The sequence below is a fragment of the Acipenser ruthenus genome, chromosome 18, assembly GCF_902713425.1.
Source record: "Acipenser ruthenus chromosome 18, fAciRut3.2 maternal haplotype, whole genome shotgun sequence".
In the NCBI taxonomy this organism is placed as follows: domain Eukaryota; kingdom Metazoa; phylum Chordata; class Actinopteri; order Acipenseriformes; family Acipenseridae; genus Acipenser; species Acipenser ruthenus.
Window position 1 is genome coordinate 19,405,000 of NC_081206.1, and position 27,501 is coordinate 19,432,500.

The 27,501-nt window shown below is 37.5% G+C and overlaps 2 protein-coding genes across 2 annotated transcripts in view; one reads left to right on the forward strand and one right to left on the reverse strand.

Moving 5' to 3' along the window:
- Positions 1–1,317: 1,317 nt before the first annotated feature.
- LOC117411810 (abscission/NoCut checkpoint regulator) lies at positions 1,318–11,393 on the reverse strand. The gene is made up of 11 exons (XM_058991430.1): positions 10,845–11,393; positions 10,083–10,204; positions 9,447–9,500; positions 9,014–9,174; positions 8,582–8,727; positions 7,774–7,888; positions 6,110–6,325; positions 5,204–5,280; positions 4,677–4,778; positions 3,737–3,900; positions 1,318–3,293 (listed from the first exon to the last, which is right to left on the reverse strand). Exons 1-11 carry the CDS (start codon positions 10,995–10,997, stop codon positions 3,212–3,214), a joined length of 1,392 nt encoding a protein of 463 aa, XP_058847413.1. The 5' UTR covers positions 10,998–11,393; the 3' UTR covers positions 1,318–3,211.
- Positions 11,394–11,771: 378 nt separating this feature from the next.
- Positions 11,772–27,501, forward strand: part of LOC117418591 (mitotic checkpoint serine/threonine-protein kinase BUB1 beta) — a 19,265-nt gene continuing 3,535 nt past the window's right edge. The window contains exons 1-21 of the mRNA XM_058991431.1: positions 11,772–11,917; positions 12,810–12,988; positions 13,951–14,010; positions 14,488–14,632; positions 16,343–16,539; positions 17,187–17,353; positions 17,537–17,730; positions 17,938–18,035; positions 18,508–18,734; positions 19,253–19,356; positions 19,930–20,060; positions 20,215–20,261; positions 20,858–20,923; positions 21,112–21,217; positions 21,527–21,623; positions 21,920–22,176; positions 23,229–23,395; positions 23,727–23,861; positions 24,822–24,931; positions 26,917–27,078; positions 27,384–27,501. The exon at positions 27,384–27,501 is cut by the window's right edge and continues 22 nt beyond it. Coding sequence (XP_058847414.1) covers positions 12,852–12,988; positions 13,951–14,010; positions 14,488–14,632; positions 16,343–16,539; positions 17,187–17,353; positions 17,537–17,730; positions 17,938–18,035; positions 18,508–18,734; positions 19,253–19,356; positions 19,930–20,060; positions 20,215–20,261; positions 20,858–20,923; positions 21,112–21,217; positions 21,527–21,623; positions 21,920–22,176; positions 23,229–23,395; positions 23,727–23,861; positions 24,822–24,931; positions 26,917–27,078; positions 27,384–27,501 — 2,725 coding nt within the window. The 5' untranslated portion in view covers positions 11,772–11,917; positions 12,810–12,851. The remainder of the gene's footprint in view (positions 11,918–12,809; positions 12,989–13,950; positions 14,011–14,487; positions 14,633–16,342; positions 16,540–17,186; positions 17,354–17,536; positions 17,731–17,937; positions 18,036–18,507; positions 18,735–19,252; positions 19,357–19,929; positions 20,061–20,214; positions 20,262–20,857; positions 20,924–21,111; positions 21,218–21,526; positions 21,624–21,919; positions 22,177–23,228; positions 23,396–23,726; positions 23,862–24,821; positions 24,932–26,916; positions 27,079–27,383) is intronic.

Consider the following 27,501-nt stretch of genomic DNA (forward strand, 5'->3'; position numbering starts at 1 on the left):
ACAAATTCCCAATAGGAAGCACTCAAAACATTTGAAAGAGCTGTCCAAAAAGAATTGGGTTTTAAAATCAAACTATCGTTTGCATGATGATGCATGTTATTTTCAAACCCTAGAATTTCAGACATAAATGGAAATTGACAATGCAATAAAGGTAGATTTAGCTTTGTGAGCTTAATTGTAATGCCAGGGGAACTAAGCAAGTCATTACAAAAAACAAAAACATCTCTGTCCAATCTATCTTAATAGAAAAACAGGAAAGATGGCACATAATGATATTGGGTGACTGCATCACTGTAACATATAATTTCAAGCTTCATTTCTCTGAAATTTAAGCACTCATCTACTAAAGTGTTTCAGCAGGGATTCTGTGAAACTGCAATTGCAAATTAAATAAGATAATTTTACACGCATACAGCGGAAAGGTAATTTACAAGGAGGCTAGCCTGCAGTAGAAATGATTACCATTGAGTCATTTATTTATTTATTTATTTTTTAGGCGATGAAAGAGAAAACAGCAGAAGATGAGGAGGCTACCTACCCACACCATTTCAGAGGCTCCAACAACATGTTGAAACTGCTGGTGACGGAAGCGTCTACCAAAAACTCTTTAAATGTCTAGATAACTAACACCAGCAAGCGCAATGAGATAGGACACAAACACAGGGTTCTCCCCAACAATTAAAATCATCAAAATAGACTTACACAGCTCTGTAGCAGCACTGACAATACGAACGATCTGTAACCCAACATATGTAATACTGTAAGAGTGTCATACAGATAGATTTATGCAGTTTATTCCATACATCTCTAGATTCTGATACCATAAAAGATTGATTACACCGTGTAACAATTTTTTTTTTTTTTTTGGTTCCTGGGTATGTAGGTGTTATTTCCTAATTGCTTATGCCTCAAAAGTATAGAAAATGGCTATTATTCCCCACAAACTTTGCTTTTGTGACCAGGACAGTGATATTTTGAAATTTACCTATTTTCCAGAACATTCCAGATAGATTCAGTGCTGAGTAAACTTGGAGTAACGTCTAGAACTTTCCAGTAATATAAATAGTAGTATAAATACAGGGGCCTTAAGCCCACCAGTTCAGTTTAGTTCCAGCTGCCTAAGTGGAAACATATCTGCATTTTTCTGAGATGGCATCAAGGTCATAGGAGACTTAAAAATGGTGGCATTCCTGATGGGTCTCCAAGGCGGTTTTACCAAGTTTCCCAAGTTTACCAAGTTTTTGCTGACTTTATGTGAACGAAGAGACACAAATTCGCCAATTTTCTCACTGGAAATAGGTAAATTTCAAAATATCACTGTCCTGGTCACAAAAGCAAAGTTTGTGGGGAATAATAGCCATTTTCTATACTTTTGAGGCATAAGCAATTAGGAAATAACACTTACTACCCAGGAACAAAAATTGTGTTACATAGTGTTATCCGAACCCTGATTGCCCAGCGTCTCTGTTATCCGAACAGCCCCTTGGTAACCTGGCTTGTAGTGTGCTGTGCTTTCCCCATTGTCATAGAAAATGCACTATCCAGCCCTTCATCCCCTGGTACTTACAGAACAGATCACTACAGTATTTTGTATATTTACTTGATAAAAGGGCTGGATTATATCTTTGATTAGGAAAGTCATATAAACAAATTCACAATTGCAATTCGATTATCCGAACACCCGCTGATCCCAATTAGTTTAGATGATATAGAGATCTTACTGTACTCTCAATAATGGTTCACAGAAGGGGCTTAACAGAAGGTAACCATTGTTTAATTGTAGTGCTTTTTTGGAGACTCTGCAACTGAATTCAATATTTCTATCTCAAAATGCTTTGAGGCATCACATTTATTTGGGTTATTCTTGAATAAAGACTTAGAATGAAAAGGATTTTTTCTTTGCATAATTCATTGAATTGAATATAAATTATGTGTGAGTTTGATTGCTTGGATAAATATGTGTTACTTGTAGAAATCTTTACATTTAATTTGCAGCACTTGATTTCATTAATTTGTAAAGCAATTGGTATAATAATAATAATAATAATAATAATAATAATAATAATAATAATAAAAATAATAATAATAGATCCAGGAATAAAGTAATTGTAGCTAACAACTGAATTCCATGAATCATACCCATTTTGCACATCTATTCATGAAATAGGTCACCAATGTGCAGTTTGTAAAGTAACGCATAGTATAGAAAACATGTATTTTCATTTTAAAACATAATATCTGATATACACTTGGTTAAAAAAAAAAAATCTCAGTTTGCAAGCCATGCCTTACAGGAAGTCTGTTACTGCTTTACTGCTTTGGCCATTTTATCCCAACAGTGGGTTCTGGGTCAAAGTATGTTACTGGCCGAACGCAGGTCAGTCAATAGGGGAAGGAGCTAACTGGACGTTGACAGGAGACAAGCCAGTGTAGGAGTGGAGACAATTTAACCCTCCAGGTGACGTAACCCAGGAAGTGCACAGAAATTAAATGTTTGTGGTCCTGAAGCCCAACTCAATTAACATTTTAGCTGAGAAAAATAGTTTTTTCAGGAAAATACAATTCATGAAATAAGTGCATTTTTTGTAACTGTTGTTGTGTTGAATGAAACGAAAGAAAATGTCTCTCCCATTCCTCTCCCTCCCTCTTCAATTGGGGATATGTTGGTTATTTGTTAATTTGCAGGTATTTCAATTGCAACGCAATAGATGAAAAGTTGCTGCTGCTTCCTGGTAAGGAATCTGTTCATTGTTTAGCATCAGACCTACAGAAAGGTACCAGAATGTATCTATAGCAATAAGCATTTACATAATCTATCTATATAAAAAAGTGAAGATCCAAACAATTCTCAGTACAATAAAAGGGGGCTGGTGTTCATAAAGCTAAAATATATTTTAAAGCACTGGTTAGCATTCCTTTAAGCCAACAGGCAATACACAAAACCAGACTTAAGTGTAATATTGTTGTAGCTACTGCACTATAATAATATTAATACACTTTTACTGCCACATTTGAGTCTTGGATCTACCAACAGCAATGCAAACAACATGCAGGAAGGCTGTCTGCATGGAGGGGTAATGCTTGTATTCTATGGCTCATTCCATTAGTCAGAGGATTACTGTCTTATGCTCGCCATGCAGTGTTACAGGTAATATGCATTGAGCTCGACTCAAGTGTTTGGTTATTATTGTTGGCAAGCTCCCCAAGCATTTCATTTCTTCTTCTTCTGTTTTCTCGGCGGTTGGTAACTGACTGTTCGATGCTCCTTTCTGTCACATTCATCATGTCCTACCCTGCATTAAAACAACATGTTAATTAGGTAGGTAGCTGAAAGAAAGATATAGTCTGAACTGTAGATTATATAAGAATGATATATTCTGGTTCTGGGGGTGGATTTGAATTTACCAAAAGATACATCACTGACATGTTCTTTTATGAAATCTGAATACAACTAAAGAGACTTCATGATCTAACAGACAGACATTTCATCTACTCATACATTACAAATAGATGTTCACAATGTCTCTCAATTATGACATATAAAGACAGTAACAAATATGTTTGTCTACACAGTTTCTTTTTACTACTGCTAGGTCTAGTGATGGAGTGGTTAAAGTCTTGGATAACCTACGTACGCTTTCATCATTTTCTCAATATTTGTATTTTGTCAGTACTAGGGTACACGGTTGTACTTTTTTCACATAGGTACAGGGATGCTTTTTAATGATTCGGATACCTGAAACATCTTTGGCAGAAGAGGTCCCCGTCACAGCTGTGGCAGCGTAGTGTGGCGTCACTGTTACAGATACAGCACCAGGGCAATTCTTCATCATCGCTGTCTGGCTCCCGGGGAACATTGACAGGCTTCTGAGTCACTGCTGGAGGTGCAGCAGAAGGCATCTACAAAAATACATGGGCATTGAAATACGTTTAATACAACACATTAGCGATGATTGAGGATATTCATATTTAAATAAAACATTGGCTATATTGCAATATGACACTGAAAAAGATAAAACAAAAGGAATAAAGGCAGGCAAATAATACAACATGTTCAGAACAGAGAAACAAATAAATAGTTATGTATGTCAGTAACATTCATCCAGCACCACAGCTGTGCATTCAAAATTAGACCTATCAGTATGAAGAACAAGTTGATGATGACATTTATCAACAGTATTATATAATAGCATATAATACAAATTAGCATTGAAATGTAATTAATCAATTTGATAAACCATTCTCCAGATACAAAAATGTAAGTGTTACGTGCAGGTGGATGGATGATAGACAGACAGACACCTCCATATATCCCCAGACTTCGATATTCTCAATAACTTTTGCTTAAATAATGTCAATACCAAGTTTCATGACAATTGGATAAGCGGTTCTCAAGCTATATGTAGAAATGCATAAAGTGTGACATACATGCCGTACAACTGACTTCACTATATCCCCTTCGTAGGGGATTTCATTGCCAGCGGGGGCCATTAATAGCTAGAATAAATCATTGACTGTAAAAAAAGGTTTTACAAGATTAGTGGCCAATTTGATTGGCTACAGAGCTGAAGACAGGTTGCTTGGCAGACATGACTAGTTGCTTGCAACAAGCAAATGGTGTCACACGCAACTATATTTCTCTGTGCAACCCCATGTTAGGGGTATTGTGTCATTACCTGTTTGGTTTTCCCTGCTTGCTTCATCGTGTTTGATGGTCTGGTCAACTCAGGTGGAATGTTATAGCCACTAGCTTCATCTATAGCTGCTTCTTCAGACAGCTTTGAAAAGAAAATGAAGCACATCATTTCAAAGTCTTTAAAAAACAGCAAAACATTAAGTGACTCTAAATGGCTTGCATGTAAAAGCATACCAATTACTTAATTCTGTATGTCCTATTGCTATATATAATTTAACACATGTTAATGGTTTGTGAAAATGTGAATGAGAGGCAAAATTATTTTTAAGACAGAAGAAAATCCAACTGGATAACTGCATAAAGCTGATAACAGCACAGTGCTGCCACCTTGTGTGTGGAATTGAGAATATTATTTTTACGGTATGCTCAGAGGTGTTGAATAAGCAGCTGGTCTCTTTTTTTTTTTTTAACATGCCCAAATGTATGTATGTATAACAGCGAGTATGAAATCCAACACTTGAAATCTTTAACAATACATTTTCAACGTAAAGCAAATACATTACAGACCTGCTTTAAAACTCTTTGTACAGACTCCTCCTCAGTTTCTTCATCACTCTCTGGCTGTTTGTAATTCTCTGCAGTTACTAAGACAATGTGACACAAAAACAAAGGCAGTGGTTGAAACAGGAGGCTGATTTCATTTATTTTATGCTATTGCAACGTAAATAATAAAAATATTAATTATTGGCATGTATTGTTGCATGTACCAATTATAAAATTGGTAAAAAAAAAAAATAATCTACAAATATAGCTGATGTTATCGAAACTTAAACATTAGAATACATGCAGATATTTTTTTTATTTTTAAGTATTCATATTTTTAAATGAGATTACATATTAACACCACTGCTATCACTTTCAAGCAAATCACAATTTTTTCTTCCCAAAATCTCTTTCCACAATTTTTATGAATTCTGCTGTAGATCGTCCAGTTTTCCACTGTTTTTTTGTTAATTTTATTTACTTTGGTGAAGCTCTTTTACCCTACAACCATACCACAGATTTACTTCTCACATAGCAGCAGCACCCCAACTAAGCTTTACTCTGACTGCTGCACACAGGACCTTCCTTCCTTCCTGTCAGTAACCAGCCAGCTGCTTCCCTTAATGACTGACATGCTTTACAGCCAGTCACATGCTATGACCTCAAAGACACTGCTCAGGTGAAATGACCAAGTAAGTAAAGCAGTAACAGGTTTCCTGGAAGGCAAGACAAGAAAAAATGAGAACTTCCCTGAGAGTGTAGTACCACATTTCATGTTATAAACTGAAAATACATAACATGTTTCTTTCAAAACGGAACGTTTGAGACTTTTATAGTGAATAAAAGGGCATGACAGGGAAGATTTAGGAAATGATTTTGTTAGGCGACATGAGTGGTGGCACAGTACTGGGTCACATGGGAGTCACTCACTCTTGTCAGGGTCCTCTCCTTTGAGAGCAGCCAGCCTCTTTGCCATCTGCAGCACCTGTTCCTGGCAGATGTTGTCCTGTTTCAGCTCTGCCATGGCCTCCTCCAGCAGTCTGCTCTTCTCTGCCTCCAGCTGCTTCACGTTCTCCTGCAGGTCGTCAAGGTTCCCATACAGAGTGCTCTCCCCCTTGTTTAGGTTGTTCAGAGGGACTTCTGTGTCTGGAAACACACATGGTCAATGTGAAGAATCTAAAAGTAGCATATCGCAGGAAGTGTATTCATTAAATAATTCACAAATATGATTTTCTGAGGTTTGTGGAATGAAAAAAATGTAAGAAAGCATTAAACTACAGTTGAAATATGCAGTACAAGAATGTAGCACTCCTCTTATCCTGTCCCCTCCCAAACTCACTACCATTTTCAGATACAGAAAAAAGAAAGTTAGGGATCAGCTGGTCCCAAACTTTGTTCGTTGTTGGTACTGAGGTAGTAGTACAAACTAGTACTTAACTTAGTACAGACCTAAGGATTCAATTTGTTGTTCGTTGCAATTGATCAACAGACACCATGCATGGGCTGGAAAATCTCTGTGCTGTGACTAGTATTTGTTTTGAGTTTTTCTTTTTTTCTTTAAATTAAAATTATTTATCATATTACTAAGGTTCGTGATCACACACAAAAAGAAAGACTCTGCTAAACCTGTGATATTCTGGGGAGAGAAACAGTCTCAGTAAAGATTGTCTGTTTTGGGGAACAGCCTGACAGAGGTCTGTATTTTTCAGAACAAAGCCAGATCATTAAAGAATCCACACAAATTAAACAGTTTTGCATTTTTTAAAATCAAACTTTTAAAAATACTTTTCAGACTTTGGTTATTGTACAGGGTGTGTCTACCTTTTACCTGTATGATCAGGACCCAGTCTGCTTAATTGTATTGTATCCCCTCATTTATTTTAGCGAATTCTGCTATAAAAATATGCTGAGCAGTTACAATTTCCATTTTCAAATAAGTATTGAATAACAATAAGAAGTAACCATATGTATTTCTATTGCTTTATGATACACCAAATAAAAAAAAATAAAAAAAACACTTAAAATTAAGCTGAGCTGGGGCTCCCGAGTGGCGCATCCAGTAAAGGCGCTCCACGTGGAGTGCAGGATGCGATCTATAGCCTGGATGTCGCGAGTTCGAGTCCAGGCTATTCCACAGCCGACCGTGGACAGGAGCTTCCAGGGGGTGGCGCTCAATTGGCCGAGTGTCGCCCGGGGGGAGGGAGGGTTAGGTCGGCCAGGGTGTCCTTGGCTCACCGCGCACCAGCGACCCCTGTAGTCTGGCCGGGCGCCTGCGGGCTTGCCTGTAAGCTGCCCAGAGCTGCGTTGTCCTCCGACGCTGTAGCTCTGAGGCGGCTGCACGGCGAGTTCCCAGTGTGTAAAGAAACGTTCGGCTGACGGCACAAGCTTCGGAGGACAGTGTGTGTTCATCTTCGCCCCTCCCAAGTCAGCGCAGGGGTGGTAGCGGTGAGCTGAGCCTAAAAAATAATTGGGCATTTCAAATTGGGGAGAAAATAATAAAAACTAATTGGCAACGACTAAATTAAAAAAAAAAAAAAAAAAAAAAATTAAGCTGAGCTTTGTGATCCAAAGCAAATTCAAAGTGCCAATCATACCTTCTGTGCCTGTCTGTGGTGCAAATGTATTATCTATTGCCACCTCTTCAGACAGCTGGGTTAACAAATCATTGGCTTTTTCAGTCTGCGATCTTGAGTCCGGAGGCTGGTGTACCTGCAAAGCATTTGAAAAGAAGTGCCCAAAAACTGTTTAGCATTAATTCAACGTACTTATATGAACCATGACTAATGAGAGTTCCTATGAGTCATGTGTGTGTGTGTGTGTGTGTGTGTGTGTGTGTTTGTGTGGGAATTATGTAGTGTTCATGTCAATATATAAGAACATTTCACCATAAGGATACAGTAGCAGCAACAATACGTAAAAATAGTGGAGGTAAAATAGTTAAATAGGTTGTTGAGTTGCCACATGTATTTTGTTATTTCTGGTGCTCTATTTGTGAATGGACTGTTTTGTACCACTTTGCTGTTTGTGCACTGTATTTTAAAACTGCTTGGATTTTTTGTTAAAGATTATTTTATTATGTTGTAAAATGCCATTCATAAGTTAATATTTGCAACCACAACTGCACTTTCATCCATCTGAAACCACACGCTTCACAATCACATCATTTGTGATTATTCGATTACCAGTTTCTGAGGTCGACTATCACTTTACTGTTCGACTACTCGGTGCTAGCCCTAGTATCAACCGTAATGAATGACGTTTAAAGTGCGGTATACTACTAGAATCAAACATATAAACAAATATTTTTCCCCCTTGTTTTATGATTCTGAATCATACTTTATATAATGGGTATATATAAGAGGTCTCAGAAATCTATGATCACTGAAGCACTGTGTGACTCACGGCTCTGGGGGTCTGGGATGGTGGGGCCCTCCCCTGTAGAGCAGCCAGCCTGTTCTCCATCTCAGAGGCAGAGGGGACGGGCTGGGCTGGGTCCGCCTTCAGTGCCGCCAGGCGGGACTCAATTTCTTTCTCCGAGGGGATTGTCTCTGATTATAGAATCACAAATGGCACATAGATTCAACCTGACATATACTAATAATAGTAAAAATGTACCATTTAGTTCAATACCATTCAATGCATTTGCCATATGATTACTGCAATTAAAAGGGGGATCTTTAAAACTTCGGAAATATTGATGGACCAGTTACATTGCTACTGTATCTCACACCTAGCAGCAAGGTGGAAGAAAACATGAGCACTATTATATAAAGGGTAAGACGGCCAACTCATGAAGCCTCCCCTTTAAATCAATACATTAAGGAATGAACTCACTGGGTTTGGTATCGGCCTTCAGTCTCTCCAGTCTCTCTGCAATGGCCCGATCCTCCTTGCTCAGCCCACGGTACAGGGAGTGGTCTTGAACAGGAATGCGGGTCCCGTGCTGCGATGGTGCCCCCTGCTGGCTCTGCCTGGCCTCCAGAGCTACCACACGCCTAAAACAACACCATTGGAAACATTCACTGAGCTTACAGTCCAGTGCATAATAGATCATGATCCAGTACCATGATCGGACACCTCGGAGCTAAAGCATGTATTCATAGACATAGTATAGTAGTTAAATCTACTCAGTGACTGATGAATGAAACACAGAGCTTACTGGTACTCTCAGTCAATCCCTACACAGCTTTGTTATGTATGAAGTTAAATATCAAAGCAGAATGGTGTGAAATAGATTGCTTTATTTACCAGTAATTGTTTTACTCACTTTTTGTAGTTCTCAGGAGGAGACCACTTTGCGTTATTGTTCTGGGTTCCTCGACTGCAGGAAATGAAAGTAGAACAGTCAAGCTTTCACGTGCAGGTTACTTTCTTTCATATTTATGGATAATTTCCCTCTTATCTTGTGTGGGACTCTAGAAAACATTACTGGCACACCAGAGCAGACCACCTGTACTTGTGACCTCCTGCAACACCATTGTATCAGAACGTGACTGAGTAAAGTAACTATTACAGTTATTTGTTTTTACTATGTCTGGTAGGTATGAAAGTTACTGTACAAAGGTTTCTTTGACAGTGCTCCCAGGAGGCACCTAGTAAACTACAAAGCTCAGGTGATTAGGTGTTATCCTTTGTATAACAATTTCAAATAAATTAATAAAATCTGCTAAAGCAAGAAGGAGTGTATACAATAAGTGACAGTAAAAACTGGATACTTTCATTGTACTTTTTTCTCACCTCCCAAACCTGTTTGCAGCAGCATACACTTTATCATTTAAAAACAAAACTGACTACAAAACACCCTACAAGCATCCTCAGGTTTTTATGTCAAATTTCTGCCTTGTGGAATAACCCATTAACACATGTGTAACATATTGATAGAGGAAGGGTCACTGATACTCACCCAGTCAGGTTTCCATGACACCGTTTGCAGACCTTCTGTTGTGTGTTCCCGCATCGGGGCACCACAGCACTGTAACCCAGGCATCCCGAGCAATAGGAGTGGCCACAGTTCTTACAACCCAGCTAGGAGAAAGAGATCATATCATGGAATATATTAGCCGAATCAACCAGTTGGGTTGGCTACCAGGATAAATAAAAGACTTCCCCCACGTAAGTGCTATTGAGAACTAATACAGACACTGAAGGTGTCAGGCTAAACTTCAAACAAATTAAATAGCACCTTCCCTGGGATTGTTAATATTTTTTTTACAGGCAAAATCACTTCAAGAGACTTGCTTGCACTCCTAAGAGATGCTATTTTATAATCTTGGTCCACAAAGCCCTGTTTTATCAGTGGCGGTATTTAGATACGCCAGCATTTAAATCATGTCAATAATAAAAGGATACTGTAGCTCTAGTTCTCACGTTAGGTTACATTGCCTTCTTTTACCGGCATTCAGAAAGCGGTCATATTGCGAACTCCGAGGTTCACATAAAAAAATACATTGTAGCCCACCTTTATATAAATGTAATTGCAACAAAGCAGCTAAATACATTGCAGTGGTTTATTGTTAAGCACTTAAATGCTTTGGAAGCTTGTATTACTAATTTATAAAACCTGCCACTTGGAATGCGACACTGAACGTTAAAACACATGTAAACCTGCCATTTGTGTTTCTAACTTGATATTAACAAACTTACTGAACACAGTAAATGTCATTACCTCTTTTTTGAAGAGAGTAAATTTTGAAGCACAACTGTTACATCTTCTATCCATCATGCCAAATAAAAATTGCTTTTTTTTAAAAAAAAATGTTATCACAGTGAATTGAATAAAAATGTAACAGCGTGAAAGAAACTTAGAAAGTGTGCACATTGATTTATTCAAAACACTAAGTCTTTTAAATCTCAAATCCAATATCGACTGAACTCATTTAATTTATTTGTAGTCGTTTAAATTAGGACCTCTCCAATAATATCTATACTATTGTAAAGTTTTTATTTATTTATTTATTTTACAGATAAATATTTAGCATACATACAATATCATATTTTTATTAGCGATGGTTAGATTCGATATTTCTTATGACGTGCTTTATTTTCTCGTTATTTAATCGAACGAAGAGCGAGATGAAAAGATTACTTGTAACTAGCTATACATTTTCATATTTATTAGTACATTTCTTAAAATCTACAAAGTATAACTTGCTCCTTGATGAACGAGAAAAAACTATACACAACCAGGAAGTTTTGTTTCGTTACAGCGGTGCATGCTGGTCGTTGTAGTTCCTTGGCTCATTACCAGATATGAAACGATTATTTAAAAACATATATACATATATAATAACATACAGAAAAAGTCCCATTATTTAACAAGATTGTTATATATTTACATAAGAAAATGTTCTTTTATAAGATTCAGTGAATCTTAATTTATCGAAAGCTTGGTGCCAAACTACATTTCCCAGACTTCTGAGCAAGGCCGACGCAATATTTTATGCTTTAATTTTTAATCATAAGAAACAATAAATAACGTGTAAAAAACGTACCTTTAAACATACAAAATGAAAATATATATAATATTTATTTATTGTTTTAATATTATTATTATAATTTATTTTGACGCCGTGTCAAGATACGCGTCGCCCAATCAGCGTTAGGTATTGACAAGCGACGTCTGCGCGGTTTTGTTTGAATTTTTACAAACAAGTCGGAAGTTAGATTCAAGTACCACTGCATTTTCAATAAACAACGTACAGTATTTGTAAACACAATCATTTACAACGCATTTTAAAGGTAAGCAATACAATTAATGTCGCTATTATTGTAACAGGTGAACACGATGTTGCTGTAAATAACGGTTACAAAAAAGGCACCTATGATCTTGTACTTGATTTTACTCTATTAAAAGTAACCGTATTCACGTTTTTTGTAATGTGATATTTTATAACAACTGTAAGTCTGCTAATTAATTAATAAATAATAGTAATAGTAATAGTAATAATAATGATAATGATAATGATAATAATAATGTCTGTGTGTGTAGCTCGTGTTGTTTGTTCTATTGCATAACCGTGTTATTTGTTCCTGTCATGTACTCTATCAATATGGAATAATTAAGATTTAATTGTATAACATATTATTTTCCTAAAATCTGCATGGCCAAATCTTTGAGCTGTCTCTATCAACAATGATTCATTGAACAAAATTCTAAAGTTGATCGTCACTAGTTATACAATAATGTTATTAAAAAACCCCAAATACATACATATATAAATGAATAGATGTATTCATAATGAATTTAACTTTAGGTTGGAATTTTGTTTTCGTAATAGATTAGTATGTGTTGACATTTCTTAGTTTTTGTAAAGGCTTACCTGACGTATGGTATCCTGTACAGAAGACAGAACATGTCATTAGTTTGATTAAATATATTATAAATGTTAGACTCAATCTGTTTTGACAATTATTTTCAGACACGTTTGTGAGAGTGCTTCTTGAATAACCAGAAATAACCTTTAAAATTAGTGACTTGCTGTTTATCCTGGTTTATCAAAGCTGGTTCAAAGTGTGTTCCAAATCACCTGTACAGTATTTATTAGATTTTATATGTTTGCAAATGTACAACGAGCTGCATTTCTATGTTGATATGTATCATAATATTCTCTGTATTTTTTGTTTCTACAAGTTGTTTTTATAAAAGCTGAACCTGGTTTGAGCAGAGCGCACCATGGCAGAGGGAGGTGATGAATGGGAGCTCTGTAAAGAGAATGTCCAGCCATTGAAACAGGGCCGGGCAATTTCAACATTACAAGAGGCACTGACTCAAGAGGGAACCAGCCACATTGCCATCGAACAACAGAGACAGTATGTGTCCTCTCCAGTACAGTTATTTTCTGTTCAGACAGAAAACCAGCGTTAAAGGGACTGTACATTTAGGGTGTTGCAGGATGGTGCTGAAATATTATTTTAAAAGTAACATTGTAATAATGAATAAAGCATCATAACTTTAAAAGCTGCTGAAAAAATAATAATAAAATTGTAATATACACATCTGTAAACTTGTACAGTAGGCCTACAGAGTCAACAACTAAACAAATGAAATGATCAATGAAAACACGCTTGGTGATAACTCTTTATACTTCATAGGTGGACATGTCATGAACTGTCTTACCTTTGAGGCTCAGACTGAGATACAGTTAACTTTCTCTGTGGCTGCTAATGTTAAACTAGTGCTGGGACGAACATAGGGTTTTCTTGTTTGAATATTCTTACAAAATCTAAACATAATTTTAAAATTGGCTGCAAAACAGTAGTATAATTTGCACTAATATTACAGTAAAACATCTCTATCAAGTAAAGTAAACCTGGTACCCCATCAAATTACCTATTAAATAAATGACAGAGAGAGAGACACTTCTGGAAAGTATAATGTGAGTTATTTCAGACATCATTGGTTTCTTTGCATGATATCTTTTTCATCGTCATTTATATATTCTGTTATTGAAAGGAAATTATGGTCTGTTTTTTTTCCCCCACCAAAAACATTTCAAGCAGTGTTCAAATATGCCAATATTTGTTCCAGCACTATTTTAAATTGATACACTCCCCAGGGCTGGGGTTCAATCCACAAAGCTATTAATGTATATAGCAATACTTTCATAATATGTATTCCAGGAAATGCATAGTCTAGTGAAAGTGTTTCAGTGATGTACAACCCCTATCACTGCATGATCGATTTAAAAACATTAAAGCACTAATATTGTTTTGAACTTGGTTCCCTTAATTTATATTAATCTGCACCTCATTTTGAAATATTCTTTTTTCAGGGCTTTAGAATCTGAAATCCGTTTCTATAATGGTGATGATGCACTAGATGTATGGGACAGGTAGGACACTTTTTCCACCATTCTTAATAATTCAATAGAATGAAATTAAGCATACCAAACCATGACTTATAGTAATATTTTATGACATAAAAGGATACAAATTATAATTATAATGAAGTGGAACAGAGAAAATAGTCTTATTGTTTTAACTAATACAGAAAAAAAATATTAGAATACAATAAATTGATGTTTCTAAAGGATGCAAGATGTTAAATGTTATGAATTGCATAACTAAAATAGGGTGTAGTACCTAAGGTTTTAAAATCCCTTTATCTAACCTTTATTAGCTCTAGTTTCATTTCTAATTGCGCAGCTCAACTTTTCAGAATATTTCGCTGCCACAATATAATACTTGCGGACCAACTTAAAGGCGAAAGTTTTACCTGAAATATTTCAATTTAAATAATTCCTATGGTACATAAAAATCAAGGCTAGGGCATTATTAAATAGAAAAATGTATTATTTTATTCTTTTAAGGTATATTAAATGGACTGAGCAGACCTACCCTCAAGGAGGCAAGGAAAGTAACCTCTCAACTTTGATAGAAAGGGTAGTCATGCAGTTTAATGAAGAGAAAAAATACTTCAACGACCCCCGCTATCTGAACTTCTGGCTTAAATTTGTAAGTATGGATACTGTGTGTGTGTTTTTTTTATAAATACAGTAATATATTATGGCTTTTTTTAGGGGTGAACTTACATTTGATTATTCTGGTGAACACAAAGATGGCAATTTTTCAAGAAATCATACTTTTAAATATTTTCTTACAGAAGCTAATCACCGGTGCAGCGTTTGTTGATCTATCTACCGCATATGATACTGTCCAACATCATACCTTGATCCATAAACTGTACCTCATGACTGGTGACCTAGATCTGGTAGCCAGACCATTCGTAGCCTCTTAGAGAACAGATGCTTCTATGTGGAACTAAACGGCCAGAAAAGTAGATGGCACTCCCAAAAGAATGGCCTACCACAAGGCAGTGTGCTCGCCCCACTTTTATTTAACATCTATACAAATGATCGGCCACTACCTGCCGAATGTCAGCGCTTCATCTATGCTGACGATCTCTGCATCACCACATAGCAGAAGAATTTTGAGGACACACAGAAGACTCTGGAGAGGGCATTGAACGAGATTTCAGATTACTACCTAAACAATTATCTCAAACCCTACCCTAGCAAAACCCAAATCTGTGCCTTCCACCTGAGAAACCGGGATGCAAAATGACACCTGAATGTCCTCTGGGGAGACCAAAGCCTTGAACATCAGAATCACCCGGTGTACTTGGGGATAACACTGGATCGTATACTCAGTTACAAAAAGCACAAACTAAATACCAAAGCCAAGGTCAACACACGAAACAACATTCTGTGAAAGCTTGCAAATTCTAAATGGGGAGCACATCCATCCACTCTTCGCACTGCTGCCCTGGCACTTTGTTTCTCTGTGGCTGAGTATGCCTGTTCCAACTGGGGACGCTCAAGCCACAGTAAACATGCAGAGTCATAACAGGCTGCTTAAGAGCCACCCCTGTTCCCTGCCTATACGCACTATCTGACATAGCGCCCCCTAACATCAGGAGGAAAATAGCAGGTGACAACAACTGGCACATACACTGCTGGGTCACATTATTTTTATTTATTTTATTTATTTAGCAGACACCTTTATCCAAGGTGACTTACAGAGACTCGGGTGTGTGAACTATGCATCAGCTGCAGAGTCACTTACAATTACTTCTCACCCGAAAGACAGAGCACAAGGAGGTTAAGTGACTTGCTCAGGGTCACACAATGAGTCAGTGGCTGAGCCGGGATTTGAACCGGGGACCTCCTAGTTACAAGCCCTTTTTCTTTAACCACTGGACCACACAGCCTTCTATAACATTCAAGATGCTAAAACCCCCCCGCCCCAATGACCACATTTTTTTCATGCACTAAAAGTATTTTTCTCATCAATTACACATGTACACACAGTTTCTTCCAGAACAGTTTTGTAATACATAAACCTGAAACTGAAAACATTATCTCCATACCAGCAAGCTTTTTAACCTGTTGGGCAAACTTATTTGAGAAACTTAAATCATGGTTAGTGATGTTAATAAAGGGGCCATTAAAAATCCCAGGTTGAGGCAAATGTCAGTGTGATTAATAATTAAGGGAGTCGGTATTTCAACCGCTGTATAGAAAACAGACCCCCCGGATTTCTGAAGTATAACATTGTACATTCTAATATGAAACACGGAATGTTGTTGCCTTATGAAAAAAAAAATGAAATGAAGTGATGGTCCAAGTTTCTTGATTTTAAATTTTCTCTGCATTTCTGTTTAAGGCTGATCAGTGCAGCGAGCCTCTAGATCTGTTCAGTTACCTGCATGGACAAGGGATTGGAGTCTCGCTGGCTGCTTTCTATATCGCTTGGGCAGATCAGTATGAGATGCGTGGCAATACAAGGAAAGCAGATGCCATTTTTCAAGAGGGTCTGAAGTGCAAGGCAGAACCATTGGATAAACTGCAGTATCATCACAGGTGCCATTACCATTCTTCACTTTTATCTTGTTTAGTTTTCTTCAACACTTGCTTTTTGTAGATTATTGGAAACTGAACTCTTAATTATGTCTCAACCTTTCTTCATCTCCATTTGAAAGACCTTAATGAAGTACAGTAAGTGCACAAGGCAGTTCTAGTCTAAACTGGCTAATCTGTTATCACTTTCCTCTATCCAGTTTTTAATTACTCAGTAAAAGTCATGAGTATAAGAACAGCTGTGTCTCAACCATGTCCATATGAATATTAAAAATAACTCCTTGGTATTGCAACATTATTCCCTAATATTAGCCTCCTAAGCTCACTCATTTGAAAGCATACTAGTTGGTTGAATGTTTTGCCATAAGAAAAAGGAATTTAATAAAGGTAACTAAAGTGCATTGACTACAGTAAATGTTAAAGGTGTAATGCCCAAGTACCTAACTACCCCGGGATTCTGACTGAGCGATTTAAAAGTATAAAGGAAGTAAAAGGATACAAATTCTAATTGTAATATAATAGAACAGAGAAAATATTCCTAATTTAATATTTAACTGATACAGGGGGGGAAAAAAAACTGTAAAAAATATGTAGTACATAAGGTTTTGAAATCTAATTCCACCTAACATTAAGTGTATTTTTCTATTTAGGAACTTTCAAGCACGTGTATCCCGTCAGATCATGACGAATATTGCAGATGGGGAAGTGGAGGGTCCTGAAGCAGCAGAGCCCCAAAGAGCCTCACTGGTTGAGCTGAAACACAAAGGGAAAACAAAGGCGACTGTCCCCATTTCCCGAATAGGGGATTCAGTTAAGCGTTAGTACATTCTTTGCCTGTCTTTTAAATGATAACTGGAATGTTGAAGTTGTCAATTAAGGAGGAGACACCTTAGCTGAACCACGCATAATAAGCAGTATATTTGACAGAAGCATTGTCAGTTAGCTAAATTGTTGTTTCAAACACACACGACTACAAGTCATTTTATCTTTTGCTTTGCAGACCGTGGCCGTGGGCTGAGCATACAGATGCCCGCTCCAATGCAAAATGAGCAGAACCAACGATTTTCAGTATTTAATGAAAACCAGATTGGGCTTGCAGAGTCCTTAGCACCTCGACCAGAAACCTGGAGTGCACCGCCTACAGTCAGAGCCAAGGAGAATGAGCTGAACCCAAGAAAGTGGAACACTGTCAAGGTACACGAGAGGGCAGGGAGTTGGCTGTTCTGTATCGATTCATTCTTCATTCACTATCTTCTTCATTAGTAAATCTCTAGAAGGGGTGGGTCTAGCTTTGAGATCTTGTACAGTTACTTTTTGATAACTTCCATCTGTGTACCTAAAGGAGTATATTGTTAACTATAGAACATGTACAGTGGTTTTTAATATTGTCTCTGATTTCAGCTGCAACAACATCCAAGATCAAACGCTACTGTAGAAATTACAAACAGCAGGCCAAACTTTTTGCCGTTTGTGGAGGAGTCCGATCAACAGCCGGCAATGTAAGTAATGTGCTCTTGTCCAGGCTTATTAGCAGATATTATTCATTACAATAATTCCACAGGGTTCACCATTGAACCTTCTGGTTCCAATCCTGGTCAGGCGGAGATGGTGATCTTGGCTTGGAACCCTAGGGAGCGTGGTATTAGTCGATGAGCTCCTGTGGACTGTACTTGGTTACTTCGTCTGTCCTACAGCAGACCCTACCACACTAGTCGGGTTGAATTGAACAGAGATTGCCCAGTGATCTTCAGTCCTGCTGCGAGGGTTTGTGGGCTGCAGTCGTGAGGTGATAAAACAAAACAATATATATAATTAGAAAATTCCTAAAGGGAAGTATCGGTATTGAACTGTTTTACTTTAAAGCACTGTTTTTAATATATGTAAGCATGTTATCCAGTTGTTAAATTAACTTTCACAGAGTGAAAAATCCTGCAATACAAGTCATTTAAAATAGTTTTTGCGCCTCTTCAGAACCCCATGTAAAATCAACCCTACTGTGAACAATGTGCTGTCTACCCGCAAGCTTGGAAAGGAGGAGGACCCACTGGAGCGGGTGCAGGGACAGCAGCAGGGGCAGACTGACAAAAAAGAACGGGCCATGTACTCTGCAGAGCTGCTTTTTGGTGGTGCCAGTGAATTCTGTTTCGAGGAGATCCGAGCTGAGCTTTACAGAAAAAAGAAGCTTGAAGAAGCCAATGGTAACATCAGGAGCAATATATATATATATTTTTTGGAGGGGGGCGGATGGGCATGTGTTGTTCCTGCTTTGTGATTCAGGTAAGGCTGAGCTCTCTTTGAACAGAAGGTGCTGAGAAGCAAGAACTTGCAGGACATGTATGTGTGTTTTTGGAACAGCGCCTTCACAATGGAAAATATATTTCTGTAAGTCTACTTGTTATTTCATGGGTCAGTATTCCACTATGCTAAAATCATACAATACATGTTTCTTTTATACCTAGAATGCAAATATTTTAAGATTGACCAGTATGTAACTGGTGCAATATCTCTGCTCTGAACACCTCACAAAAATGTAATAGTGGCCAAACATTTTAATATTTTTTCTGGGCACATTTCTGCAATGTATTTTTTATAGGGATTGGAGGGCAGCAGTACAATTAAATGGATTTCCCTCCCCTTTCTTCATTTTTGTGTATTTTTGTGTAAATCTAATTACCGCTGGTTTTGTAGATTTCAGTTGTATTTGTTTTCCCTTCAGAAATTGCTTTGGCAACAGCTAGAAGAAAAGAGGAACTGAGAAGACAAATTGAGGAAAAGCAGAGACTTCTTCAAGAAGCACAGGCACAGATGAACGTACCTGAGGTGAGCTCTTATTTTTTTTCTCTTGTGTTTTTCCTGATTTGAACAAGAATCCGGTATTTTGTATCTCAAAATTGATTGTATGTCACTTGAGTCTGCACTAAAATGGTTTAATGAACATATTTCAAACCGTGAGACTCAGTTTGTGGACCTGGTTGACATTACAGTGAACTGTAACAAACTGGAAACCTAGTTATTGTTTTGAAAATCCATAATCACTGCATTAAGAAGCTGTTTAATTTGGATTGAGGGTGATGTATGATGTGAAATATATGCCAAATTCTGCCCAGAATAGCCTTTTGTCACCCAAAAACAGCTTTTCTCCATCCAAAAAAGTAATCGTATGGGGACAACTGATCTCTAATAGTAATATCTCAATCTTCACCTCGTACATTAGCTTTTTTGTTCTTGAGAGTATTCAGAGAATATTGGGGGCAAAATCTGGGAAGAATGCTTTTTGGAAAACCTTGCTGATTTATTGAACTTTTCAAGACAGTACAGCTGTTTGTTGAAACAGATAGAAAACCGTCAACCATACTGATGTGTAAATGTTCTATATGGTGTTCCTTTATATAGACCTTTCAAGAAAGAAGAGAGTGTCAGACGCCTGGATCACCAGTTGTTCCGGAAAGTGCCCCCCATTCTGTCCCAGGAGGGGATAAAACAGGGTTCCAAATATATGTGGAACCAGAGTTTATTCCAATCAGGTAAGCAATTCTAGCAATAAAAAGTATTGTATTTTTTGGTGATGTAATACATATTTCAATATAGTACCAGTGTACATAAATGTCTTGTGAACCACATTCCAAACCCTTTCATTACTTGGATTAATTACTCTAATGCATACTTTTTCTTCCACAGGGACAACAAACCTTTTCAAAGTGAAAATGATGTTGTTGGTTTTGCAGGTAAATTGTTTTTTTTTGTGTTTTTTTTTTACTAAATCTTTGTTTTTAATGGATTAAATGTTTAAACTATGATGCACATTTAATGAAAAAATGCTTACTACCCTATTTAAAGTGCTCTTTTAATAGATTTTTTACATTTACAGTATTTTACAATGCATTTAAATGTTTTAAGTAATAACAATTCTATGCAAGATTCTCATAAAACAGTTAGTGTATCGTGTGAAACCTTTACAGCCCTGTAAACTGATAGAAATAGATAACCCTTGCAACCTGTCTGTTAAGCTTTTCTTATTTTCACACAGTAAAGCTTTTTGTTGAGATGGTTTAGCATTTTAAACAAAATCTAACGTGTGTGTGTGTGTGTGTATAAGCATGTTCCTCTTCCAATGCCTTTTAATATCACAGAACAACTTTAGTAACTGAAATAAGATTGTAAAGACAGTTGTCTACTTTTATGTGGAATGCATTGTTAAATATTTATGTTATGTATCCATGTTAATCCTAAGGGGAATACGCTTGGACATTAGTGTAATATATTTTATGCTGAACCAGGTTTAGTTATTGATTGTTATTGGATATATCTGCTGTGCCCACAGATGAAGTGTTTGAGGATCAATCTGTCACAGAAGACCATGAATTTGAAAAAATGTTTATGAAGTCTGGTAAGAGAAGGATGCTTATCCTAATACAGTACAGTAGTATTAGTAAATATGTGCTGGTTCAAAGCTAGGTAGAGACCATAACAAAGTTCCCTTCAGAAAAACAATGTTTTTTTTAATTGAATTATTTGCTGCTGATATTTTCACTGATTACTTGGTTAATATTAATCTTTTTTTTTCTTCCTTCTTAGGCAAAAGTTTACCATGTTTTGGGCCACTGCTGACCAATGCACCTCTCTCCAAGTTCACTCCTTTTACCATTTTAGATGAGAGTGCTAATTCAGAAGAACTTATAGAGTAAGTTTTAGGGATATTTTTTAGGCAATGTCAACCTCCGCTTATTACCACTACATTGAAATGTCCCAGTTAGAATATTATGGGAGTCAATGGGGACAAGCTTCTGATATAATCACTTTAGATATCAGCTTTTAATATCAAAACAGCTTGAATTTATAGTTGCCCCTCTTTCACTTTCGAGTGCTAAAACATATCCCACAAATGCATGCTCTCAAATGTCAGTTAAATCTGCTTTTATTTTATATTAATTAATCAGTTTCTAGGACTTGTTTGACGTGATCATCTTTTTGTATTCTTGTTGCTTTGCAGGCGTCCTGTGACCACTACCAAGCCCAGTGTCCGTCGTCCACTTAGTGCCATCTTAAAGCCATTCTCCGACATCTCCAAAGAAGGTGCTGCTGAAAGTGTAAGAAATATCTCTGGAAGTCCATAGTAACATGACAATCATTTCAGAATTTCTTAGAAGCTTGAAAATAATTCTGCTTGCAGTTTTTGATGAGAAATACAATTTAAATGTTTTATGTTTTGAGTGATGCACATAAAGATGTAATTTGCCATATGCTTTAGAAAGTAAAACAACTTGTCTTATGCCTACGTTTGCTTTGCTGATTTCAATTTCAATTGTTAAGTTAACAATATTTCCGTTTGTTTAAAATACCATGTTTCTTTCGTGGTTAAATTGACCTTCTTTCTTCTTTTTAGGATGAGCTGAAAGGAATTGAACCCTTGAATGAAGACGCTATTCTCAGTGATTACCGCAATAAAACCCTGTGTCCCAGTCCAGAAAACACATGTGATTTTGTGAGAGCAGCCCAGCTAGCCTCCACCCCTTTCAATGGAGTGATGGCACAAAGGAGTGATTCAGAACCAGAGAACTCTATCCGTGAGGAGATGACTCATAAAAGATTTGCCATAACTCCATCAGTAAATGAGCAGGCCGCTGGAATTAAAAAGCTCAGGTAATAAAACAGACAAACATATTTGGGGGTGTGGCAGAGTGAAATCCCTGCCAGTGCACGGTTGTGTGGGGAATAGTAGGTTTGCAGGGAGGGGGTTAAATTTCTCCCTGTCAAAACACATGGGAATGTGGCTGGAGCCGACAAGTGAATAAATGATAAATTAGGCTTCAGCCATGGGTGTATAAAATATGTGGTCAAGGGTGGTAATTTAGAATTAGTATTGAGAATGAATGTCGGTGTTCATGATGAAGGTTAGTGTTTGTGTGTTGTCCCGTTGGTTTATTTGAGTTTTGTAGAATGTTTGTTTTGTTTTGGCCCTTTTTTGTTTTGTTAAAAATGTTTTTGCTGGACTTTTTGCTGTGTTATTTTGTGTTAAACTTGCAGCTTTGTGTCTGAGACTCTGTCTTTGCCAATACCCTCTGACCTAGGAGGCTACCGTGCCACAGGGTGGTATCTTGCTATTTGGTTGTACTTTTACAGTAAAGGTTTATATATAACAACCAAAATCTCATTTAACTGGACCAAACTGAGTTTGTTAAGCAGTATTTACTACAGTGATTGTTGAATTAAGAATGGCATGCTAATTTAAACATGCTGGAACAGGTGCATTAGATAAATAAACTACAATTCTCATGGCTACAAATTTTTGTGTTTATATTTCCATTATACCATTGATGTACTCCACTTCAGAAAACAAGTTGCTGACCATCCAGATTTTTACATTACCACCGTGGTAATTTCAGCTGTAGGGACACAAGCTAAGGACACAAGATAAAGATGAAACCTTGTTGATTTGAGCCTCTGCTGGAATTTTACACTAATGAGATAGGAGTATAGGTTGACCAAATCAATCCCTTAGTTTGCTAATGTTTAAAATTACTGAAGATTCAAAGTGTCGTGATAATGTTATGGTAAAACAAAAAAAAAACTTCTAAAAAACCAATACTGAATCTATAATAAGCAATACTATCTTATGTTAGATGCACACAGTAGTACCCGTTTCAATACCACTGCAAGGCTGTGTTGCTGCTAACCAACTGTTTTCTTTTCAGTCCGATTATGGAAGCCAGTTTAGAAGATGCTCATTTTTCCGTCTCCTCTGCCTCTTCTACTTCCTCAATGGGTGGACTTTCTTCTGTCAAAGAGATGGTCCCAAGCAAACTAGAGCTAGGGCAGTCTCTGCCTGTGTGTGCCCCCATTGAAGGCAATGAGACAGCAGGCAAGCACCTTTTACTTTTAGATTTTTGTACTTTAACCCAGATATCATTAATATAGATATTGCCCAGCCAGGTTTCTAATTTTTTAAGCCTAGTCATGATACTTACACAACCTGCATGAAATTAAGATTTAAAAAAAAAATATTGTAGCCATTATTCTTAAGCACTGGAATATTGTAATTTTGCTTTCCTATGAGTGTCATGTGAAAAACTGGAAGTAATTAACTAGTTAAGTAATTTTTTAAACGTCTTAATAAATTCAACACCGCTGTTTTAAAAACTAGCCATGTGCTTTAATAGAAAACATAATTATTTTTTCCACATGTACTCTAGCTGAAGACCCCTGGAACACGCAGGTTCGAAGGCAGCTCTTGGAGAACATTTCCAAACCGCTGAGCTCCTTTCCAGAGTTTCACATGGAATCGGGACAAATGCCTACACTGGAGGAGGGTGGTGAAGTGTCTCTAGGTAACCAAAGCAACATGTTGATAAGGAAGTGAATTAATAGGCTAAGATTTTAATTAAACTGAAGTGGGTGGAGTTCTAAAATAAACAGGATAACAAAATGAAATAAATTGAGATGAGGTTTAATCATAAAGTAATTTATAGCGAACAGAATAAGTCCATAAATGCTACCTGTTTTTCAGTGCTCCAAGTAGCAACCATTTTGGTCGCCATGGCAACCTTTTTTCTCTTTAGGCGACAACATTCAAGTGCCTTTTTTTGTCCATTTCCATGTGCCTCTATTGGCTGTTATGTATACATACACACCACACTTTCATCCAAAGATACTACTATAGCATTCCTTTTTGAACTCGCATAACATGCTGTGAATGTGGACCCACGGTTTATTTTAGGTGTTACATGCCTGATTGTGTACTATTGGTGTTACACGTTTTTTTTGTTTGTTTGTTTAATAAAGAAATATTTTTTACTAATGCTGCAATACTACCAAGCTTTAAAGAAGATATATCTCATAGAGGTGTACTTAACACAAATTAACCTAAAACAGAAGAATGAACAGCCAGTGTGACAAGCCAAGTGCTAAAACATGTGTTGGTCGAGACTTTAAAAACTGCAAGGTGCTAAAATGGCTGCGAACGGTCAGCAGAAACTATAGTTAATTGCAAAAACAATCCACATACCATCAGAAGTTGAAAGCAGCTGAAGTACAAATTAAGAGAAGAACGAAATGGATTGAGATGATCGGGAAGAGCGAGGCTCAACTTCTGAAAGGGAAGAGCCCACAGCCATCATGGTGCCACAAGCAGGGTCACATTGCTGGAGGCTGAAAAGGACTGCAAAGGCTCGGCAGTAATATATATATATATATATATATATATATATATATATATATATATATATATAATATATATATATAGTATTTATGGATAAGTGTTTTAAAATTATGATTTTGTTTATTTGCAGGTGGTGAAACCTATATAATTCAGCGGGAAGCAGTAATCTCTGAGGGTTACAGAGTATATTTTGGCAAACTATCCATGGACACCGATGATAGTAAATCTATAGTTATTAAGGTAAGATTACTGCAATCATGCCCGTAAACCGGTGAGAATGAAATGTAAGACCATTCGAATTTTAGCATATACACGTTTTGCAATAATCACACTTCATGGCTGATTTACTGCGTTGTGGTAAATGCGATAAAATGTAATCTTTTGGATAAAGTGGAGCAGAGTGGACACTAGAAGATTGTGGCGGTGCAAGCATTCCATTATTGACTTGTATGCTATTAATTATCTTTGCAGTTGTTTCCAAATAACATTAAACTGAACCTGCCCTACAGGCAAAACAAAGTCATTTGACAATGTCCTGGCCTGAAGATCTTTTTAATTGTAACCTTGGCGTGTGGATCAGGGGGCAGGAGCTTAGGCTTCTCCCCCCGGTTCTGCCCCATCAAACTCCCTATTTAAAACCCTCTTTCCCAGTCTCTCTCTCTTCGTTTGGTCTAGCTTTTCTTTGTGCTCCATGTACAGACCAGCCTTCAATTTTAATGCAACTTGGACAATAAGTCAAACAAATCCATTGGTCAGTGAGTATTTTGCTACTTTGGTTTGCAGACTCAAAATCTCACTAAAAACTGCATTATTAAACTTGTCTAACTAAAATTCTTAAGAAAAATGTATTAATAAAATGGATACCTGCATCACCCTTGTCCATATGGTTCTGAAATATCAGATGCTGATATCCAACCAGATGCAGCCCAGGAAAAAAACATCTCTTTAATCCACTCAAATCATCCCTCTCTGCTTCATTGGACGCTGCAGCTGAATCTGCCATTCCAGCTGTAGTGAACTGTTCCAGCCGTTGATGTCTGTTTCCCTACTGTTCAAAGTGAAAGCTTTAGATCGTTGTCCTCTGTCTGGCTCTGGATCTACGACTCCTCCTCCACCTGGCTGCATCATCCCAGCTGCCCAGGGTTTTAAATCTACTGCAGTTTTCCAGGGATGGCCTTTATCTAAACCAGACCGTTTTCTCTCTAAGCTACTTTCTATTATAATGCAGACCAACTTTCTGTCAAAGTCTTGCCCACCAACAATCTGCAAAATATTATACATGTGGCATTCATATCCCAGCAGGAAGCGATCAGAATTCTGTTTCTTCTCTGCCACTCCATCAGCGCCATTGTCTTCCTCCTCCTCCAGCAACTTGAACTCCCGTCCTTGTAGTGTAAGCAAGCTCCATTGGGAATTCCTCCAAGCCCAAACCCTGCAGGGCTGCTGTGGCCTGATTCTGCTCCTACTCACTCTGGCTCTCTTGCATTCCTCTTTGACACCCAGGGGTCAATTCTATTTCGCTACCCTGCTCGCTCTTGGCTGCCATAGCAGCTCAAGATTTTTGACTACCTTTCTGATGTCCTCTGCTGGTTCCAGCTCAACCACCATCACATCACCTTCCTCCTGCCTCTAGTCATCCCCCTGTCAGAGGATAAAACTGTCAGCCAAGGGCACTCACTCGACTTTCTCAGAATTGTCCTGGACACACTCGACTTCGAGGCCCCCCCCCCCATCAGGTCCCTTATCCCCTCGTTCCAGATCAGCCACACCATCTCTAAACGGTCACTTCGACTTTACCATCTAGATCATTCCCCTGGGCCGGATCATCACTTTCTCACTCTCTCGTCTACTGTAAGAAACTTTAACACTTACATCAACATCTCTGCTGAAGCCCGCAAGCACATTATGATGTGGACCCCTCCAGCAGCATTGAAATGGCCTATCCATCTTCGTTTGGATTTCTGTTATTATTGTCATTTCATCATTTCAAGCCTGCTATCTCCCAGGTATAAACAATGTTTCTCTTGTCCCAGGTGTTTTACCCAATCCATCTGCTCCTTCTAATCCCTGGCGGTCCTTTTTCCCTTGTAGTCCTTGAATCTGCTGTCGCTAGTCCTGCACAAGGCACACATTTTCCAAAAACCATTTACAACTGTATCTAACAGGTGGAGTCTTACATTTAATCTTTGTACTGGGTATAAATTATTTCAAATCTTTCCCTGCAGGTTGATTTCCAGTCTTTACCGTGGGATTTCTACATTAACAGCCAGTTGAGGGAACGCCTGGGTGCCAACTCTGAAAAATATTTCAGTGACCAGTGCAGCTGTCACTTGTACGAGGAAGGTTGTGTGACATTGAACCAGAGACTCAACCCCCACACACTACAGGTAAATATTAAAATGGCACTAGATCACCTTCAGTGTGATTTACTGTGCTCTAACAGTCATGACCTTGTGAATGCAATTGCATAAACAGCCATTGTATTAATTTAATGGATATTAGATTTTTCTCTTATTTAAATAAAATTGCAGGTGTTTAAAAAATATGCATTAACTTGGATGCCTACCAATGTCTTGCAGCATCAGTAAAAGCACCAATTGATATAATGTTTTACCTTTTGAGAAATTGATCTAAAAGAGAAAAAAAGGTACATTTAAACAGAGTTTCTATTTTGTTTTTGTGAATATTCTAGGATGTTCTGCAAGCAAAGCGACTCTCCCAAAGTTTTGCTGCATTTCTAACTGTCAGCTTGCTTGAACTGGTAGAACAAATGCACAGTGCTCAATTGGTGCACGGAGATATCAGACCAG